Source organism: Netta rufina, assembly GCF_964035555.1.
Source record: "Netta rufina genome assembly, chromosome: 2".
Classification (NCBI taxonomy): domain Eukaryota; kingdom Metazoa; phylum Chordata; class Aves; order Anseriformes; family Anatidae; genus Netta; species Netta rufina.
The window spans coordinates 52,572,426-52,593,509 of NC_140124.1; the positions used below are offsets into that span (position 1 = coordinate 52,572,426).

Sequence of the window (21,084 nt, forward strand, 5' to 3'; positions counted from 1 at the left end):
TAAACGCTGCTGGGATTTAAAACATTTTTTTCCCTGCTTTAGCCACAAAAATGAGGAAGTTTAAGATACGGTTTCAAACCTCTTCCTACCCGACCACTTAAGTTTAATATCCGTGAAAAAGAAGAGGTTTACCAATTACGTGTTTCATCCGCACTGAATGGTATCTGTGCTTTCGTTAAGTCATAACAGTAAAGCCTGCAGTGGAATAACAAGACCTGGCTTTTCCTTTTAGTGTTGTTCGATACATGGTTCAGTTTTACATTATGTAAATACTCTGCTAATAGGGAGGAAAATGACATAAAATTGCATCCTTTCTCAACAAGGTTTTAAGTTCTTTCAGCAGCTTCTCTCCTTTTTGAAGCTGTAATAAAGATCATAATTAGAGTCCCAGTTGCTTAAGTGAGAAATTAGCATGTTCTTAAATGCTGAGCCGAGTCAGGCTCCTGGCGAGACCCCCTCTGGGTATCTGTCCTGCCCCCAAGCACATTCCCTAATGCCAATTTGTGTTCTAGACGTATGAAAGAAAATCATATTCATTGCCACCTAGTAGTTAATCAGAGCCTTCAGATAGGCTTGAAATAATTTGCAGCCTTACTGCCAAAACCACTTGCTTCTGTTTATTTCCCATAACTGTACATATGGTCACACTCTAAATCTTACCAGAGAGCGTGAGTCCATTGCCCACTACCATGACTCTGTGCATGTCCTTCGTTATTACAAATTCATCATAAATACTTATTAACCACAGCCCAGACCTCCTTGCTTCCTGTCTTCGAAGCCACAGCCAAGGGAATGAAAATCGAATGGCTTTTGCCTGATATTTTCCCAGTCAGAAATATCTTTCCCTAAAGGTTTTGCTTTGTTTTTGTAGAACTGGATGCAAGTATAGATACCGTGTATACTAATACATATTTTGCTATTTAAATAAGATTCTCCCAGATTGGAATAAATTAAGAGCTTTATTGGGGCTGAAGTACACCTCATTTTTAGATTGATTAATTCATTGTGATTTAAAAATAATAATATGTATATAAAAAAAAAAAACAAAAAAAAAAAGTGAAGAAAACTAATGCTTAAAAAAAGAAAAAGACACTTTCCTGGTGCAAAATACAGATTTGATTTCCAAACAAGTGAATAGTAAACTGTAAGTGCCTGAAGTGCAAGAAAATGTCTGGAACATATGAAATTGTAGTCAAAGATTTTATAGTCAAGATGTTCCCCTCCCAGTTTTCTGAATTGTTGCAGAAGATACCAGAGGTAAAGCAAGTGAAGTCCTAGCTTCACAGTTAACTCAGTTACGGATAATACTTGTGGGAGATGGATACTGATCTCTCTTGAAGCAGTGATTTTTTATGTTCTGATGTCTCTCCTGCAAGTTCTGTCTAACATGCTTTTTATGTGCTCTTGTTTCCACAGGCCAAGGCTGCAAGCACAAAGGAAGTTTGCTCAATCCCAGCCAAACAGTCCCAGCACAACTCCAATAAAGATAGTGGAGCCGTTGTTACCCCCTCCCGCCACTCAGATTTCTGACCTCTCCAAAAGGAAGCCCAAGACAGAAGATTTTCTTACTTTCCTCTGTCTTCGAGGTAGGACTCTTGCAACAGCTTGGGGGAACAATCTCTTTCACGGCCAAGCCACAGCAACACATGCTGCATAGCAGCTAGACAAACGCACTGGTGCTGTGCTTGAATATATTGTGTGCATTTCAACTCCAGCAATTTGGCTCTATCTGCAGCAGGAGCATTCACGTTTGTGGTTGTAAAGGCCATAAAACGAGGCTGGTAATAGTGCAGAAGGAAATTTCTTTTACGCTTTAGCACACTGTTATCTTGAATGGGTTTTCGCCTAGCTCTCTTTAAGTTCTCCCCATCCTCATTTGTTTTACCTGACTATAAACTGAAGAGGTGCTTAAATTTCCAGAGTGCTTGTTCCTGCAATGAGAGAAGTCTGGTTGGAAATTCCCTTTTTCTGCCTATTCGCTGTCCTTTGCTGTTCAATTCGAGCGATGCTTTTCATCTGATGGAGGGTAGAAGGATTCCTGTTAATTGCAATTGTCCCGGAAGCTGGATTGTTACCATATTAATAATTAAAACATGTTCCACTGTGCAGATCTGGTGAAAACAAGGCATCTGAAGTTCTACTGAGAGATACCCACTTACCTGATAGCAGGTGCCTGAGCCAGGCTGGAGCTGTACAGAGCAGTTGATTGCTGGTGTGCGTCTGCAAGCCTGCCTGCCAGAGTTAGGGACCTTCACACGAGGCACAGCTAACTGTCCGGATTAAGCTAAAGGAGGACGCCTTGCCCAAGTGGACATTTTTGTTTCTATTTTGGCAGGTGCCCCCCATCCCCTGTAGCTAATCATTGCTCTGTCCTTGAAGTGCTGGAGTGATGCCTCTTGCTGTTTTGTCCCATTACCTGCTGAAAGGGTGTGTGTTTGTTACAGATAGGGCTTGTCTGCAAAAGGCTTACCTGGTGGGTAGAATCCTTCAAAGCCTGGTTGTTCCCACTGGTGTTTAAGTTGCCCTTGCCAGTTCTGAGGTCTCTGTTGCATCTGCTGACAGGTCTAGTCAACACCACCCATAACACCTTGCTGAGGCTTTCCCACCTGAACATGGTTTTTTCTCTCTTTTTAAAATTTCTCTCTCTTCTGTGAGATATCAGGCTAGGGACAGCTTTAGGCTGGTTGCTAATTTATCTGTCTCGACTCTGGTCTTAAAACCGAAGCCTCCCTCCTGTTGGGACTTCTGGTAAAGCGGGTGGGTGGAGGGAGGGTTGTTCACCAGCTTTTGTGTTTGTTTAAAGGATTGCGAGGAGCAGAATCTAATGGAGTTTAAAGTGGCATCGCAGTCCCCTGAAATTTAATCTGTGGAAATGTATTTCTAATTTAGTCTGCTGTGAGGTTGATCAGTCTGTTGGCAGCATGTCACTGCTGTGATCTGGGCCAACTGCCACAGTTGTTGGTGGGAAAATTCAGATGGGGGAGTGTGTGTGTGTGTGTGTGTGCGAGAGAGAGGGTGAGCACACATGGCTGCATTCATTCACACGCTTGTTTCCACTGCTTGCTAACTAAGCGTGTGTTATTTATAGCTTCGAAGGCACTTGCACTTCAAGAAAGGCGACCTGAGTGGGAATGTGACTTATCTCCCTTTCTATTTCCTACTGTTTCTTAGCGTTCTGCTTTAACAATGCAAATACGAAGCGCAGGTTCTTTTGTCCTACTCCAGTGCTTCATTCAGAAGGTTTTTCTTCTTTTTTTTTTTTTTAATTTTATTTTAATCAGTGGCTGTTTAGCTCTTGCACCTGTAATTTTCTTCTTTGTTATTCATCTGTAGAATAATTGATGTTTTGTACTGTCAATTAAGGACTTGCAATTCATTCCTAATTTCTTCAGTGTGCAGGAGTACTCATATATTTCAGACAACACATGCGTTCAGACGGCAAGATCCCAATTACAATGGTATTGAAAACCACGAGGGAAAATCTGCGCTAGAAGTGCCACCACACATGGCACGTTCTTGGTCTGGTTATGCAGGCTGTGAAGGAAACCAGAAGGGAGAAGCTGTTGACCCTCCGTTTCAGCTCTCAAAAAGTTCATTGCTCCATCACCCCCAAACAAAGCTTGCTTAAACCCTGTGTCAGAAAGGCTTCTGTTTTTTTGGAAGGGGGTTGCTTTGGTTGTGAACCTGTGTGCAATTATTTATGAAAGTGTTGAGGGATCCAAATCGCTTGCATCATGGGCCCTGTGGTCAGTTCTGCCTTCTCTCCAGCCCTGGCAGTTTGCTCTTGCATGATGAAATGAGACACAGAGCCACATGGAAACGTGCTGCATCACTCATAAAAAGCATGCTGACAGGATATAAGCTCAGCTTCTTGATTTTTTTTTTTTTTTTTTTTGGTAGTAAGTGTAGTAGTAATATGATGCTGGACAGTAAAGCCCCATGTTTGTGTAATTTTTTTTTTTAAAGTTGGGTCTCTCAGTTCCCAGTCCTTCAAAATGCTCTGATCGTCATAGTAAGTTCAAGGTCAAAGCTTTGCTTCATCGAGGGAGTCTTTTCCAGGACCAGTGGGAAAGCAGCTTTGTGGTCATGTTTCTCTCCTTGTATCACCCCACCCAGCAGCAGTGTGAAAAGCAGAGGGTAAATTTGTGGCACCCTGTCAGGCCGTACTTTCATTTTAAAATTTTTTAAACAGAGAAATGTAAAAATCCCAGCCCCAGCTAGAAGTTCATTCTTCACTACCCTGTGGGGTTTGTTTTAGGTAGCAGCAACTGAATTCTGCGGGCAGGGGAACAGAGCTGTCATGCCACAACGTGGAAAAAAGGCTCCTTCTGTATGCAGGGTCCAATATTTAGGAAGAAGAATCCATTTTACCTGGGCTTCTGCTACGTTTTAGAAAATCTAACGATCCACGGTATTTTTATTTATTTCTTTTTTAGCATCCTGTGATTTCAAAGGGAGGTAATTTAACCAAGATGACCTGTGTGGTTTCATTAGCCAGAATACTAGGGGCTTTCAACGTATTTTTAATTAGAGCTTGTTTTTTGAACTCCTGATTTGACAATGCAATGTACTAATTACTTCTTAAAAGGTAAACAGAATGGGATGCAAAAGCTGTAACAGCTGATGAATATCTGGGCACGCAGGAATACATCTAGCTGACCGGATTCGGCAAGTTCCCCCTTCTTCCCCCCTTCCTATTATTTTAAAGTCCTCCTCTTTTTATTTTTTTAAATTGTGACCTAGAATTTCCAGCACGAGAAGGAAGGGACTAGCACAGATATCTCTGAAGTGTTTGTCTGCAGTGTTCTTATCTTTAAATAGGTTCTTTGAAGGAGCCTGTGTGCCCTTTGCCAGAGGCATAATTAGTATCTTTCTGCAGCCTGTGTAGATATGAGCGTGTCATCTCCCTGCCGTCGCACAATGGCATTCACTTTGGCTATATTTTCTGCCTCTGATCAAACTTTTCTTAATAGCTTCCATTACGGTGCATTTAAGTTGCCTTTTCTCTCCGTAATTATTTACAATTTAAAAATAGCGCAACTGGAGTAACGCAGAGCTAAAGGGGGATGGAGAAACGAGCCCCTCGGAGGGAAATGGATCCTTGGCAAAAGGTGATAACAGCAAGGCTATGATTAGGAGCCTACATTTAAAAAAGTTTTCCCATGATCAATTTTCTAATTAAGCCGGGCCTCTGGGACTGGCATGCTGGAGAATTTCAGGGATTCCTAAATAAAGATAATTTAATTGAGATCTCACAAATCGAGTTTTCAGACTGTTTTAACTGTTCCACAAAACCTGTGACTGTTCTGTTCTTTGAGCACTGCGATGATTTAGCAACGTGATGATTTATTACAACTGGGCAAAACCAAAATAGAAAACCTCCCTAACCTCCTTGCTCTTTATATTTAACCTCCTTGCTTGGGCGGTATGCTCAGGGGCCGTCGATCCCAGTCTTCTTCGTAATATCTCATTAGGGTACAGTGCCTGAGCTGAGCATCCTCTGGGTTGTGTTTTTAGGTACTCTTCAGGAATGGGGCTGGAGGATGCGTGGGTGCAAGGCAGGTGCCACTACAGCAGCAGGGCTGTGTGTGAGTGCTCTGGGAGTGGGAAGAGGGCAGCTCCACGAGGGCCAAACACTGCATCAGGGACATTATTTGAGGCCTCGGCCTTCCAGGGGAGAGCATTACCACCACGTAGATGTGCTCAGGAGATCAGAATAAGCACGTGAAATGGAACAGCGACTTTATCGGGCTGGGAGAGAGGCAATGAAATGCTGACGCTGTCCAGAAACGTAAGGTTTTAAATGCTTTGCAGTCTGGGTTAGTTTTTCATAATTCCAAAATACTATTAAAACATGAAGACTTATGATAATTGGGTTAAAGTACTGGAGGAAGAATTTTTATAGATTTTGTGTTATTAAATCATGTGGTGCCTGAGATGAAATTTTTGGACGGATTGAAAATATTAGGATAAGCTCTGGAGTGCAGAGTCCTCGCTGCACAAACCACTTAATAAAAATGCATTTGGCGACTGTAATCCCACAATTTTGAAGTTCTTTGTAGGGTTAGGGGTAATAGTGATGTTTAAAGGATCCTTTCCGTGCGTGGGATGAGAGATGCATCCGGTGTGCAGCTTTTTAGTCCACGTATGGAATATGTTGCTCTGGGCTGGTAAGCAGCTTCCACGGTGCTTTAGCACAAGATTAATTTCATCGTCGCAGGTAGGGAGAGTCTGTGGGTGCTATACGAAAAGCAGGAGCCTGAGGTACCCAGAGGGACGCTGTGGCCAGGGCTGGGAGTGATGCTGGAGTCCCTCCAGGTGTGGAGCAGAGGTGTGCATCTCCGCATGGCTTCGTGCTGCCGGGAGAAGTTACCAAGCTGGAAGAGCTGCAGCTGCGGCAGGATCCGTGCTTTCTCTGGCTCTTCCTGTGTTGAGGCCCCTTTCTGATGTTAATGATTCCAATATTTACCCCTGCACAAAGCCACAGGATGAAATTAGCTCGTTGAAATGGAAGACTAATCTTGTGGTTTGGTCTTTGTATTTGCCACAGTCTCCCTCCGAGTCCCTAGGCGAGCTGCTCAGCTCTTCTGTAAAACGAGGCTAACATTTAACTCTCTATATAGGTATTGGCGTAGCTGGATGTTGATTAAGGATAAGTTACTGGCACAAAACCTGAGTTCTGTGATTTCAGGAGCCACGCTTCAAAACCTTGGTGCCCACCGTTCAGGGCCAGGTCAGCGACCAACATGTTTTCACAAAGGTGATCCCTGCCCTTCGTCCCACCGGCAGCGTGCACCCAAGCTTCAGTAAGCTCTGAACCCACAGGAGATCCAGCGGTCCCTGGAGGGTGTGTTTGATGCGAGTGATGGGGCTGAGGATCTCTTGGGTGCGACAAATACCCTGGTAGGATTTGGGGAATGTCAGCACAGTGGGATGGGATGTACAGACTTGTCTTGTTCTTGGTGGACAGGGATGTGTAGTCAGGGGGTTCAAGTGGACGTGGGAAGGAGTGGTTTTGAGATTTGCCTCCAAATCTAGCCAGGTAAGCAGAGGTAAATTGCTTTGAGATTGTCAGATAAGAATTGTAGATGAGAGGCACCCCACGCTGCTATTATTATTTTTATTTTTATTATTATTATTATTATTATTATTATTATTATTATTATTATTATTATTATTATTATTATTATTATTATTATTATTATTTAGCGTGCCACTCTGGTGTATATTTGCTTAAGTTTGGACAGGGAACCTGTCTTTTTTTCCCCCCTGAAGATTCACATGCTCCCTCCCATTATTCTATTTCCCTAAAAAAGGAACAATTTTCTTCTGATTTTGGCTTTAGCTCTACCGCTGTCCAGAGCGGGCCGAGAAGAAGAAAACGGGCTTTATGTCATTACCCTGGCCATGATGTTGGCCGTAGCACTAAACATCTCGTGATTTGTGCAGCAGCGGAGCAGGCACGGTTTGAATGTTAGTTTGTTTATGGGCTCTGTTTTGTTTCTGTGGTTGAGATGGCCTTTTCCTCCCCCTTGTTCAGGCACTGGGGAGCTCCCTCTGGGACTGTTCCTGCAGGTGGAGTGAGATAAGTGAGATCCAATTGCTCTTTACTATAGAGTTTATGTAGTTCATTCTCTTTTAGCCTCGCTCTGTAAAGTGGCCATAAAGCGTGGGCATAAATTACATTTATTCGCACTTCAGGGTCTTTACGCTGTCCTGTCAAAACGCAGTAAGTGGGACATGTAATAAATGAGAATCAGGCCCTAAATTTTAAGCACTGAGATGCCAGGGCATCGGGAACATTTGGGAGGCAAGGTTTTTCCACCTGCGTACAGCCCCGAAATGGGGCCGGGTGTCAGAGGAGAAGCCAAACCTCTGGCCATGGCTCGCTGTAGAGCTTGGCATGCCCCGTGTTTATTGGGGCAGGCTTAAGTCCCACATGCCTTGACCTGCCTTGTGCTTAAATCATTCTGATGTCTCGAATTGTTTTAAGATTTTTCCAAAGCACATCTGGGTTATGTTTAATTGTTAGGAGAAAAAAGAGAGGAGTTCGAGGGGGAGTCAGTATAAATAATTCAGGGAGAAGAATCCTCCAGTTTTACAGAAACCACAGCCCAAACTACAGAGAAGGCTCTTGGATTGAGATGATTTTTGTTGTGGTTGTAACATACCACGGCTTGAATCCTGTCCAGAGGAAAACATTTGGTTTGTACTTCAGTAAATATTGCAGGGAAGCTGCCAGCTAATTCTGAAGAGTAATGAAATAGTGCTTTTGGCAAAGCGCGTGCACTTTCCATACTTCTGATTCCAGTCTTCAGATCCAAATTCGGAGTTTTTTTAGTGTGTTTAGCTAGTCCAAGACAAAAGTTAATGCGATTTAATGAGAAACAAAACATACAGTAAATTAGGAGGGAAAATTACACATTTGTCAAATAATAAAAAAATAATTTAATAATTTAATGACCTCATTAGCCAAATGAAACGGCTGAAAAAGAGGGGAGTTTATTCTATTAATCAGGCACTTGCTGCTGAGTTCAATGCATCTGGACGCACAGGTTGTGGAAGCATCAGCTGTGAGCAGCAGGCCCGGATGCTGTACGTGCGAAGGGTAGCAGCTTTCCCAGGAGGCTGCTAAAAGCAACGCCACAAAACTTAAAAAAAAAAAAGCAAAAAACCCACGTAGTTTGCTTTGTGCTTATTGTGGAACGAGCATCAAATTGTTATAGCAGAGGACATAACATACATTTGTCATCCTTTCATATCCATTAGGCAACATTTTGTTGTATAGCTGTGGTAATTGTTTTTCCGATATAGTTAGCTTTTCTTTTGTGTTGCTCGCACACAATAGGAGGGAAGACAAAAATACTCAAGAGAGGATTTCAATAATGAAACTGCAGATACTGGCAGAAACAGTTGCCAACAATACTTCAGAACTCATTTTTTAAATAACTGAATATCCTCCCTTTTTTCGTAATAATTTATAGCTCATTGTGACCACGATGAGTGAATTTAAGAAAGAAAAATCACCATGGATGATTTTCTCCACATTTCTCAAGCGTAGTGGCACCCGGCCATAGGGGAGGTAACTCCTGCTGTGATGCTGGTGAGGAGTGGGCACTTTGTTTGCTGGCCGAGCTTCTTGTTGCCTTGCAGTCTCTTAGTTAGCCATGGTAATTTGTCAGGCTTGCAGAATTGCATCGTGAGGGTTGCATTTGGTGATTTGGCCTTCCCGCAGGGATTTAGGGGAGAAGTTCCCTTTGGGATGCTGCCTGGCCTTGGCTATGGGGTTTCTGCTCTTGGCCGTGAGATGACCCTGACTTGGTAACTGAGAAAGGTGGGCAGCACTATGTGATAGATACAGCTCTTAAATTAACAGTGTCCTTCCTTCTTTACTGTACTTATTACTACATAATGTCGGTAATTCTTCCAGCATTTGCCTGTTCCCATTTGTCCCGCAGCCTCCGTGCACCTGCTGGCTTACCTCTCCCTGCTCACCTCCCTCCCAGCCCAGCCCATCTGTGCTCCTCTTCTTCTGCCCTGCTGCTACATGCCCTTTCTTTCAGCTTAATTTCTCTGCCCTGCATTCTTCTCCCCACCCATCGTGTTGCAACAGCCTCATCCAGCTCTTTGGTGACGGCACGTGATTTATGCAAGTATTGATGCAAAACAAATCAGCCTCCTTGAAAGAAGTGCAGTTAGGGAGTGCCTAGACACCATCAAGGCAGAATGTAAAACGTATGGCTCCTCCAGGAGACTGGAGACGTACTGCATTTCATGTTTTGTTTAATAATATAGTGATGTATTAAGCTGCACGTTCAATAAGAAAAAGTGTGCACAGAAATTTTCCAAATCTCAACCCGAGAGCTTGTAACTTTAAATTGTCGTTACAGCATTTATTAATGGACTTTAATTTCCTTAGTCTGGGATTTTAACCTGAATTGGTTCCCTGATCTGATTCACCACATGGCCCCACAAAAAAAAATTACACTGCCACAGCCAAAGAGGTGGCACAGGAGCAAGAACCAGAGGCCAGGTGGGGTAGATGCTCTGTAGGCCAGTTTGGATGCCAAGAAAAATGCACGCACAGCCACAGACAGCCTCGATGGAGGAAATTTCTTTTAAATTTCTCTTCTAGATTTTTATTTTCTAGATTACCATCAGCTTTGCCCCGTGCCCTGCTGCTGAGCGAGCGGTTTTCTAGGTACCTGTTGATGCGGAGCAAGGCAGGACGGGTGTCTCAGTGTCGAGGGCTGCTCACCCACTTTCCCCAGGCACCGAAGTGCAGCTCCCCGCCTCTCTGCTTTCATCCACTGCAATCCCCATGGTGGCAGCTGCCTGCATGACTTGGGGGCTCCCGACACAGGAGGAGACTTGTAAAATTCAATACGGCCACAGGCTCCCATAACTCCACTGCAGATTTTCTGCTCTTTTCTTGGGGATAGAAAGCGAGAAAGGGGGGAATTACATACCTAGAGTGCTGAGACCTGACCTGCACCACCTCCTGGGCACAGATGTTGCCCTCTCTCTGCAGCACGGGAGTTCTCCACTTCTGCGTTTTGATACTAATTAAATTCTAATGTCGCTCTTTAGACTGCCCTGGGCAGGCTTTGAGAATAACGAAATGGTGGGGAGGGGAAGAGGATGAGGAGGGCTGGTTGTTCGTCTCTGCTCGTGCTGCCTGGCTGGTAGCGTGCGTGCAGACATGATGGAGCAGAGCTGCCTCGTGGTTGCGTTGCAGAGTGTGTCCAGGCAAAGACAGAAGGATTTACTTCGGATATTAATGTGCAGAGTAGTGTGTAATAAATTTTTAAAAATAATAATAATCAAGGAATTGCCTACAGCTGTGTGTTCGATGAATGTCTGTATATGTCTGAATCTGGTGAACCTGCAGTGTTCCTTATTCTCATGCCATTTTGAAGGATTTTTATCATCTTGGTGCCATGTGTCATTGTCATGATAAATACCTGTTACACACGGAGAAACTTGAGAGCAACAACTCTCAACAAAGTCTCTGTGTGTGAAGCCAAACACTGTGTTCTTAACTACAGGTGAAGCCAGGCAAGTTTTATGAGGAGGGGTAATACATTTTATTAGACATCCTGATACAGTTATTAAAAACAAAAAAACAAAAACAAAAAATAGCTTTTGAGTGTGTTCTTTTCCAGATCTTCAGTGGTCCTAGGCATTCATGGCTACAACAGCACTACTTCGTGTTGTTTATTCAAACTGGCAGCTTTGAGTAAGAACCAGGGTCCCTTGCAGAGGTAGGCGATGGCGTCAGGTGCACATCCCTGTGCAGTCTCAGGATGCAGCATAGATACAGGACAGGAATGTTTGTTGTAGTAAAGAAGTTGAGTGATCACCTAGCTTTTACTCTTAGCACCGCAGCTTCACTTATGAAACGAATTGTCATTGTTTTAGCTTGAATGAATTCACAGCGTACATGCAGGCTTGTCTTTCCTTTAATTCCTTCATTTGCCCATAACTGGAATTTGCATTATCTTGGGCATGAACGGCCTATTTCAGTGTTTTAAATTAGCTGTTTTCCCAGCCTTCTGGACATGTTTAGGTACATAGATTTAAATTGGAAGTGCTTTTAACTGGCTCAGCACATAGGTGTGAACAAATCCTCAGTATTTGAGGCTATTCCAGAACTGAAATCTTACTATGAAAGGCGATGAAAGTACTTCTAATATAAAGAGCAAGCAAGAAAGCTTAAAGCTTTTAGATTTCTTTCAGTATCTTCCATCCATAACGATGCTCAAACAGAACAAGAATGCCTGAGTCCAGTGGTTTTCTTTGTTTGTTTTTTATCCTTTCTTTACTGTTTTGCAAGTCAACTTTAATAAACGTGTAGGAAAAGCTGGGGGGGAGGAGGTGACCTGGAGTGAACACCAGCTTTTCTCTGAGGTCTCATATTGCAGAGCACTTAGATCAGGAAAGTGAGGACTAGCAGGACTCTACTCTGTTATTGGACATTGCTAGTCTAATTTCTCTGCAAATGTACTCCCCAAACAGTCCCAGCTGTCCAAGGAATGCAGTTTAACCATTGTTGTTCATAGTTCTGGATTGGAAAGAATTAAAAAATGTCATTCTGGCTGGAGATTTATGTGCTGAGATTACAACAGCTGAATACCAGGAGTTAGGTAAAGCTTGTGTCTGCTCTCTCAATTGGGTTAGACCTTCCTTCCTTTCTAAGCAGAATCAGGTAGTACTACATTTTATTCTGCGCTTAAAAACAAAACAAAAAGAAAGAAGATTGCTGTTGCAGGGAAAACATTTGCATCACAGATGATAATTTTTTTTTTTGATGGTTGCTGTTGGAGCCAGCTGACCAAAGTTCAGGGATGTGGAAGTGCAGGGGAAGACAAGGCTTAGAGAATAGACTCCATATCTGGTCTCCCATTTTAGCTTCTCGGAAGGATAAAATTTCTGAAAGTATTTATTTCTCTAACTATAAGAGATTTCAGTCTGTGTTCGAGTCCAATTTTGAAGGATCCTGACAGAGACTTTATTTTACTGCCATCGTTTGTTGATGCATTAATGCACTAATGGTGTCAGACTTCAGATCCTGATGAAAAGTGATACTCAATACGGACTTGAAGTACAGACCTGGGTACCTGGATGGAATTAAAAAGATAATTTACTTCTCAGGCTGCATTGCCCTAGTGTAACTGCCTTGGAGTTCTCTAATTAGTTGCTATTGAGACTAAAGCTGCCCCCAGGTAGGAGAATTCATGTGCCTCTCAGCACCTCTTGCCTTCTCTGGATGATTGCTTAGCGTATGCCAAAAAGTTCTGGGCTTTTTTTCTAGGCCAAAAACACAAAACTTTTTGTTTCTGTCAGTTGTTACAGCTCCCATGCCTCAAAATAGGTCAGGAGTCAAGCTTCATTTGATCATCAGTCTCTACGGATATGAAAGTCGTGGCATGCAGAAGGCTAATACAGATCTCCCCTCAGGATAACCGTGTGTGTTCACACACACAACCCTTCAGGCCTAGGCTTGATGGATTAATACACAAGTTATCTCGGGGGCTTCTCCCCAGGGCAGTTGCAGTCCCATAAGGTCTGCTATAGAGACCGGGAGCAAAGGTCTTTGCGTGTGATAGAAGTCCACACAGCTTTACTGCTACCAGCTTTAGCTTCCTGCATAGCAGTGGCCTATTTTTGTGAATGCCACAGGTGTGTCCCCATCTAAATGGCCCTTTGCTCCCTCTGGAGACAGTCGCTGTGTGTCCTGCTGCACTGCCTGCTCTGTCCTTTCCTGAGTCTTCCTGTAGATTTATTTGAGGGAGATGCTGTGGTGGGTTTCTGATCCTTCAGAAAGGATGGTTCATCGCAGGAATGGCCTATCCTGGTTTTTGTGCTGTATTTAGGCACCAAACAAAATACAGAATTGCTGTTCTAAAGAGCTTAAAGCCAGAAGTGCCAAGGAAGCAGCAGCCAGATAGTCACTATCTTGTGTGAGTCTGAAACCCAGCTCTCCTTGTTCTTAGTCTAATTTAGCTACAGAGGAATACTGAAGTAAAAAGTCCCCATTCTACACTTTCTATAGATTTTCTATTTCTTCCCATTCTGCATTAAAAAAATAATCTTTTTGTGAATAAGTCGGAACCTCCTGGGACACCTGTCCTTCCTGGGAAAAAACAAAGTACGAACTAACACCTGGGATAAGGAAAAGTGTCTACTAGTTGTTGCAGTATTTATGTTTTTTAAAATACAGTACTACAATCATGTGTCCTGGTACAGTGCAGAGAAGCCCAAGCTGTTGCATGGCATGCATAAAAGAAATGTTGTGTAAGAGGTACATGTAAATTAGAGTCCTATGTCATTGTTAGACTTGTGGATCCTCACTTACCTCTCACTGAATTGTATGCCGTGTGGACGAGGCAGGTTAGGGGGAACATTATGGAAAGTAAAGGAGAAGCAACATCCTCAAGAGGAGCACACTGGAAGTCAGGAGACTTTTGCTCTTTTCTCTCCTTTGCCAGGGATCTGTTAGGCAAATTGAAGCATCTCACGTTTGAGTTTTCCTCTTTGTGTGAAACAGAACCAGAACACTGCAAAGCATTGTGTACAATGCCGTAGAGGTTTGCAAAGCATTGTGAAGTTTAAACACTAATATTTTATTGTAATAATAACCTAAAAATATTACCGGGGTGCAGATTGGTTTTTAAATGCTCTTTTTTCTTCCATTTGGAAAGGCTGTAAGCTTCTAGGTCATGCATTAAGACTTCAGTAAGGCACTAAAGCATGCATTCGAAATGAAGCACGTGCATTAGTCCTTTCCTGAATACACAAAGCTATTAATTAGGGCTTGTAGCAAGACTGTTTGCTTGTCTAAAGTATGAATACAATGTGCTTTTTTTTTTTTTTTTTTTTTTTTTTTTTTTTTTTTTTTTTGAGAGGGGGAACCCTCCTTTTCAAGCACATACGTATTCTTTTGGTAGAAACAAATAAAGAAGGCTCCAGTTAGTCACGCACTACTGTGACCTTCCATCTCTGGGTGCCTCTTCCCTCTCTATGCATAACACTCAAGTAGATTATGATCAGTACGGTTAGTGCAGTAAGTGAACGTAACGATGTTAATGAGCCATTTCTTTCTAATGATCAGGTTCCCCAGCCCTGCCCAGCAACATGGTATACTTTGGAAGTTCTCAGGATGATGAGGATGAAGAAGAAGAAGAGGAGGAGACAGAAGACTCAAAAACAGCTACAAACAATGCTTCATCATCATGCCAGTCAACCCCCAGGAAAGGAAAAACGCATAAACAAGTTCCAAATGGGCAAGGTAGGTCTAAATAGTGCTGTTCTCCTACACTGCCTAGTAGAAAAACTTAAGAACAGAATCCTTGTACATCCTTGTGGACCTGAGTGAATAAGGATGTAGGCCGTAATGGGAAAATGGAGTGAGATGCAGTGTTAGCATCTTCTTTTTTAACCAATTTCCGCTGGCGGTCTGAACTCTGTGCTGGAGCTGTAACTGCAGGGCTGGAGACACTCTCTAGCTCTTTTGAGACTGATGCTTAATCTAGAATGAATTTGTTTTATCAGAGTTAAATATAAGCATCTAAGTACTTCATAAGTGTTATCAAAACATGTGAAAAGGGCAACACTTAATTTCTCACGTGCGGTATTGATACCACAGTTGCCATAGGTAAAGATAGTGCATTTATGCTCTTGGTAACATAGAGGGGATTTATAGAAGTTTGATGAAGTCATTTATTTCTTTGCAAATCAACAAAAACGCCATTCATTACAAAATACTTCTGTCACAATGTCCTAATGTCATATCTTGGTAAGTTTATCAGTGTTATGTTGCAACATCAGCTAGTGTAAAATGGAAGAACTCAAAACCATGCTGGAAAGTTTCTGAGCGTGCCATGGTGTTCTACTGCCAAAGTCCTGCATGACTTGCTTTCAGTCTCCAGCAAAGCTATTGTATCATGACAAGTCTGTGCCCCCTCTGTCTGTCATCATTTCAAAATGGGTTCTGTGCTCCCCATTCCCTTCCCCAGTATTAGTTTACCATGAAAATCTTTCTTTCTGGTGACTGCTTGTTCATCCTCCCTCTTAGCAACAGGACGGAGAGGAAGGTGTTTCTACAGAGCACTTCTTCAGAGGTGGTTGTGACCTGTGCCTGCTTTTTTTTTTTTCTTCTTTCATGCTACTCTCTGCTCTGAAGAAGAGATGAATAGATCCCAATTACATCACTGTGCCGGTCCTTATCTCTGCTTTTCAAAAGGAAATTTTCTGTAAAGAAATCCCTTGTTACATATACCAGAATTATTTTTCATGGCGATGGCTGAATCTGTTTTTTATTGCACACCCCAGCTCAGAAACTCCCCTTTTTTTTGTGAACGATTTGTGGAGAAGTAGAAAGGGCTGTCATACCTAATAATATTTCAACTGTCAGCTGTAAGCAGGCACTTTAATGCTGTAAAAGCCATGGATCAAAACTTAGCACTTTGGATTGATTTCTAAGTAAACCAAACAAAGTAACAGGCACAAAGCTCTGTATATGGAAAATGAGACTGCACGTAACAGAAGTGCTGCCTTAGAGCTTTAAATGTGATATATCATTACAAAAGGAGCTGATCATGTTCCTTGAGAATGTCCCAGATGGCAGCCACTTTGAAATTAGCTCAAAACCAGAGACACCTGAAATCTTAATTGGGGGTAAGTAAAGGCAAACTTAATGAGCCATTAATGGCTTCGTAATCTTTATCAATATACATCAGACTGAGCATAAGTGAAGCTGCTGCTTTAATAGATGTGCAAAAGACCTTTATAAAATACATAGGAGACAATGTGAGATGTTTTGACAAAGGTGATGAAATAGGAATTCCCAGAGAAGGAAGCTTCTTCTTCTTCATCGTCATTGTCATTTCCTTTTTTTGTCTCCTTCTTCTTTTTATTTTTTAATTAAAATCTCCTTACCCAGGAGTATTCCCATTTCTCAGTGTCTGTTATTTTGGTTGACAGCCAATAGTATTTTTGTTTCCTCTGAATAAAGTAGGTTCTGGTTCATGTGTGTCTCTTTTAAATGAGACCACACACAAAGGCAGACCAGGGACGGGTGCACCAAATGAACTTAATCTAGCGTGAGAGTCTATTTTTAATGAATTAAAGTCTTTTGTTTTTAATGTACAATGTGTAGTCAAGTACTTTGGACCTGAAAATGCTAAGCATTTGCTATGACATACAACAACAAAGGTTCAGAGCTTGATTAATGTCATTAGACAGTGTCAAATGATTGCTTTCTACTAAATGGGGACCAGAACAACTTTCCTGGTGAAGTCATTTGTCAATATCCTCTTCTGACACCAAGGGGGGATGTTATTAGGGTTGTAAACCAAACTGTGTTATAACCTAGCCTGTTGAGCCACCTTTTGGACAGATAACTAGATCGAAAATGCCCAAGTATGAATGAGAAGCTGATGTAGCACGTGGCATAGCTTGCTGCATGAATTGGACTCAGTTGACTCAACTGACTTGTCGCCTTCCAAGCTTCGTGCCTGCGATAAGCTTATTTCAAGAATCAGATGATTACCTCTGCCTTTTCTTCCTCCTTTCTTAGTATTTCTGATACGCTGCACAAGTATCTAACTGTTAAAGAGCAAAGTGAAATGCTTAGCAAGAGAAGTGTTTATCCCCTACATCCGTGGGCATGTGCAAAAGGGATATGCAGCAATGTGCAAGGCTTTCCTTCGTGCAATGTCTGAGTGCATGCGGTGACAGCGTTGCAGTTAAATTGTTTTCTAAAACAATTGCTGCAGCTGCCACAAGGGAAAATGCTGGAGCTGTGCTCTTAAAAACTGGTTTCATGTCATTGCCAAACTTCAGCTGATCAGGCCAGGTCTGACATATGTTAAGATTAGTTAGCAGCAGATAAAGGCTTGGGTGTCACTGGTGGTGTTTTTTGGCTTGGTTAGAAACTGATGTTAGTTCTGGAGGGATCTCCCTCATGCTGTGTGGGTTGTTCTGCACCTAACTCTTGGCTCGCTCCTCCCATATCTGTCTTTTTCAGAATGCTTAAATTTACAATGAGCATTTCTCACTAAGAGATGATGACAGTGGCTAACGACTTTCAGTTTTTGTTTACAAGAAAAGTGTTCTCTTGTAGAGTAAAATGTGTGTGTGTTTATTGCTTGCTTTTATATATCATGTGTCCCAAATAAACTCAAGTCAGAGTTCGACTCTAGTCTGACCTGTGCAAAACACCATCGATAACTTCTCTGTCAAATTCGGCAATAAAATTAGCAGAGGTCTGTGCCTGTAATAGTGCATATCTCTTGAGGAGGAGGTTTTAGAAGCTTTCTGAAATGCAGTGTGGAATTGTGGTTCTAATCAGAATTACTTTAATTGCGTTAGGATTTATAGCAGGGTTAAAATGGTGAAAGGCCAGAAACTAATCAACTGGATCACTTAATTTCCATATAGCTACTGACTTCAAAAGAATATTTTCTCAGCTAAGAAACCGTACGAACATTCAGTCAGAAGGACGTAATCCATCTCGCTGGTTCAGTATATTGAAGCGATGTTAGAACGGCGTGATGGAAAGCATGTCAAGGATGCATGTCCCTTTAAAGCACATAGTTCCCTTTTAACTTCAAACCTCCTAAGTAAGGTTGTGGTGAATTTCAACTCTGACATATGGAAAACTAGGGATGATGTGGCGCGTAGTGCCTCAGCTAGTGCAGAAGTTCAGATGCCTGGGTTGCAACTGCAGCCCGAGTGTGGGTGTAGGAACCCCCCTTCGTTCCCAGAATTTACATCCAGGATGCCCAGTCACAGGATGCCTGTGTGCTGCTCAGATGGGTACGCTTATTTCCCAGCCTGTGCTTTGTACCCATCTCAAATAACCACCAGTCCACCCGAGACTAGGACGGGGCTGTGAATGCAAGGAATTTGGTGGGGGAAGCCAGGCGGAAGCGTTGGCCTACGCAACGCGTTTTTGCTTCAGTGTGGCTGCCAGGTGTGGGGAGGAACTCCCCAGCCACAGCCTGGACGACAGGGCGCGTTGCCGACGTGGAGGAGGAGATGGGGAGACGTTGATTTTTTAGAAAATTGACCTTCTGCAAGGGGAGGAGGGTGTCAGGCCTCAGCTACAGCGGGCTGACGCGCAGGGCAAGCAGGCCCTTGGCCGTGACTTACACCTCCCTGCCGCCTGGAGGAAATTCCACGTGAAGGTAAGAGAGGAGGCTTTAGGCCTCTGTAAGACTAATTCTTTGAATTCCTCGCAACTAAATAAACCCTACTTCGATTTCGTTCTGTGGCACAACAGAAGGTTTCCTCCGCAGGCTCCTGAAGGAAAATGTGTGCAGGTGCCAAGTGTTTTGTTAGGCAGGCTGCGAGCTGGAGCTGGAGGATGCAGTCAGGGAGCTGCCGGGTTGTCCGTCCCGTTGAAAGAGGGAAAGGGGACGGCGTTGCTCCACTTAAAAGGAGCCTTAAGGCCTTGTGGACTGGAAAAGGGCCTCGAGGAGGAGCAGCGTCCCCAGATAGAGCTGAGTAGACAGCTCTGAGGGCAGCAGTTCCTACAGTAATGGTCGGCCAATTTCCTCAAGTAAGGCAGTTGCAGGATTAGCTATTTCTGACACCAGCAGAGAGGTTCAGAGGTGGAGAGAAGTGTACCTCTGTGCCAGCGTACCTGGCAATGCCGTATTTGTCCTCAGATGCCCGAGACAGACAATTAAATCCTAGCTTATTTTTAGGAAAACAGAGTTAGCTGTCATTATTTGTAAACAGACTTCTTTGTGATTTCCTTAGCCAAGAGCAAATGAGATTTCAGTGTGGAAAAGCCGGCTGGGGCAAAAACAGGTCCTGGTCCCCGCTGTGTTTTGTTAACATGGTCAGATAAAAAACAGTCTGCGTGCCTTTTGTCTGAAATGGGGCAGGGGGGGGAGTTTTATAGACGCCTTTTTTCTGATGGCTCCAATTTCAAAACAGATCTGCCAGTAGTGTGTAGTAAGCAGGCATCACTAGAAATCCTATACTTTGCTTTAGTGCTGTCTTCCTCGCTTGCCAAAAATGCTGAAGAATGTTTCGATTCTCAGTTTGCAATGGATAATTTAGGGGAGTAATTTCCTTACACGTGTAATAACAAAAATGGTACTGGAAAAGATCGTAGATACTTTTTTTTTTTTTTTTCTTATTTCAGGATGTAGTTCAGTGCACTGCTTGTACATCTTGGGATAAAGTGGTGTATCTTTTACATACATTACCATTTGAGTGTTCTGTAAGAAAATCCAGTGTATAGTTGAAATTCCTCATTCAGTTGCCTTTAAAAAAAATATTAAATATTTGTAGTTTGGTACATAAGACAGAGTCTTAGGCTTGTGCATCTTTTTCAGTAAAATTAATCCTGAAGAGGTAAACACTCAGAAGAAATATATTTTCTGCATCCAGCTAAAATGCAGAATGAGAAAATTTCAGGCACAGTGCTACAATAGTTAATGGGTAGGCAATTATTTTGATGATTTACAGCCTTTTGTTGAAATACCATGGAACCAGTAATTGTTGCAATAAACATTTTGCACATTTAATTTTTCTGCAAAAATATGTAACATGAAAATTACCCGTTTTGCAGTAATTTGCATATTTAAATATGCAAATCAGACACAACACATTTGGGGATCTGTGGCTTTTCAGTAGCTAGATGTATGACCTGTGGAGAAGAATAGGGGAGCTGGAAGTTGCTCAAAAAAAATTGAATTGTTATCCTGGTGAGAGACTCGTGGTAACAGATAGACACTTCTTGTATGGACTTGCTGCTTAGCGAGTGACCCTTTCGACGTTGTTTTTGTCATCACGGTTAGGTGAGAGTAATGAATTTGTGCTAAGATGAGACACTTGGTATTGGATTTTTGCAAATGGTGTGGTGCCTCATACCAATAACGCTCCTTGCGATGGCCCGATGTGTGTGAAGGGTTTTGCGTTGTGCTATTGATAGTGGCAAAAAGAAATGCCATGTTAGCAGCCAGTTCTCCTGTTTGTCTTCGGTTCGCATACAGCTGGGGAAATTCTGTTTCGGAGTTGTCCACGTCCAAATTGTGTAGAGCTGGCTGGGTTAAGGCTTGAGAAGTGCAGAAACAGCTGTGCTGAGTGTTTTCACACCGCGTAACACCAGCAGTGTCATGGTGTCCTTTTCTTCTCCTGAAATACACCTTTGCCACTGACCTCCCAAGTATGTAGGTAGTGTTTGGGGCTCAGGAAGAGAGCTCCTATCTCTGGAATGGTTTATAGAAGTCTGAGCATACCCAACACTTAAGGAAAACAATTGGCAGCATTAAAATGTTCTGTTTTATGGAAGTAGAACATTGTTTTAGTTCCTGCGGGAGGAGAAAAGAATTATTGCCTGGGTCCTTTAAGGCAGTTTGAGAGCCACATAAATGTTTTCACAGTGACTTAAAACTGAATTAAAGCCAGAGCAAGAATGTTTTTGTACAGTAACGGATACTTAATGCCAGAAAGTTGATTAATATTACATCTCTTCCCAAACATGATCTATGTAACAACATGAGGTTTGCATTGGAATAGCTGGCTCGGGTTCACAAAATTGGCAAGGCTCCCTCTTCTCCTTCT

The 21,084-nt window shown here is 42.7% G+C and overlaps 1 protein-coding gene across 1 annotated transcript in view; it reads left to right on the forward strand.

Moving 5' to 3' along the window:
• Nucleotides 1-21,084, forward strand: part of JARID2 (jumonji and AT-rich interaction domain containing 2) — a 201,111-nt gene that overhangs the window by 142,912 nt on the left and 37,115 nt on the right. Inside the window, exons 4-5 of the mRNA XM_084281620.1 lie at nt 1,417-1,586; nt 14,615-14,791. Of these exons, the coding sequence (XP_084137746.1) occupies nt 1,417-1,586; nt 14,615-14,791 (347 nt within the window). The remainder of the gene's footprint in view (nt 1-1,416; nt 1,587-14,614; nt 14,792-21,084) is intronic.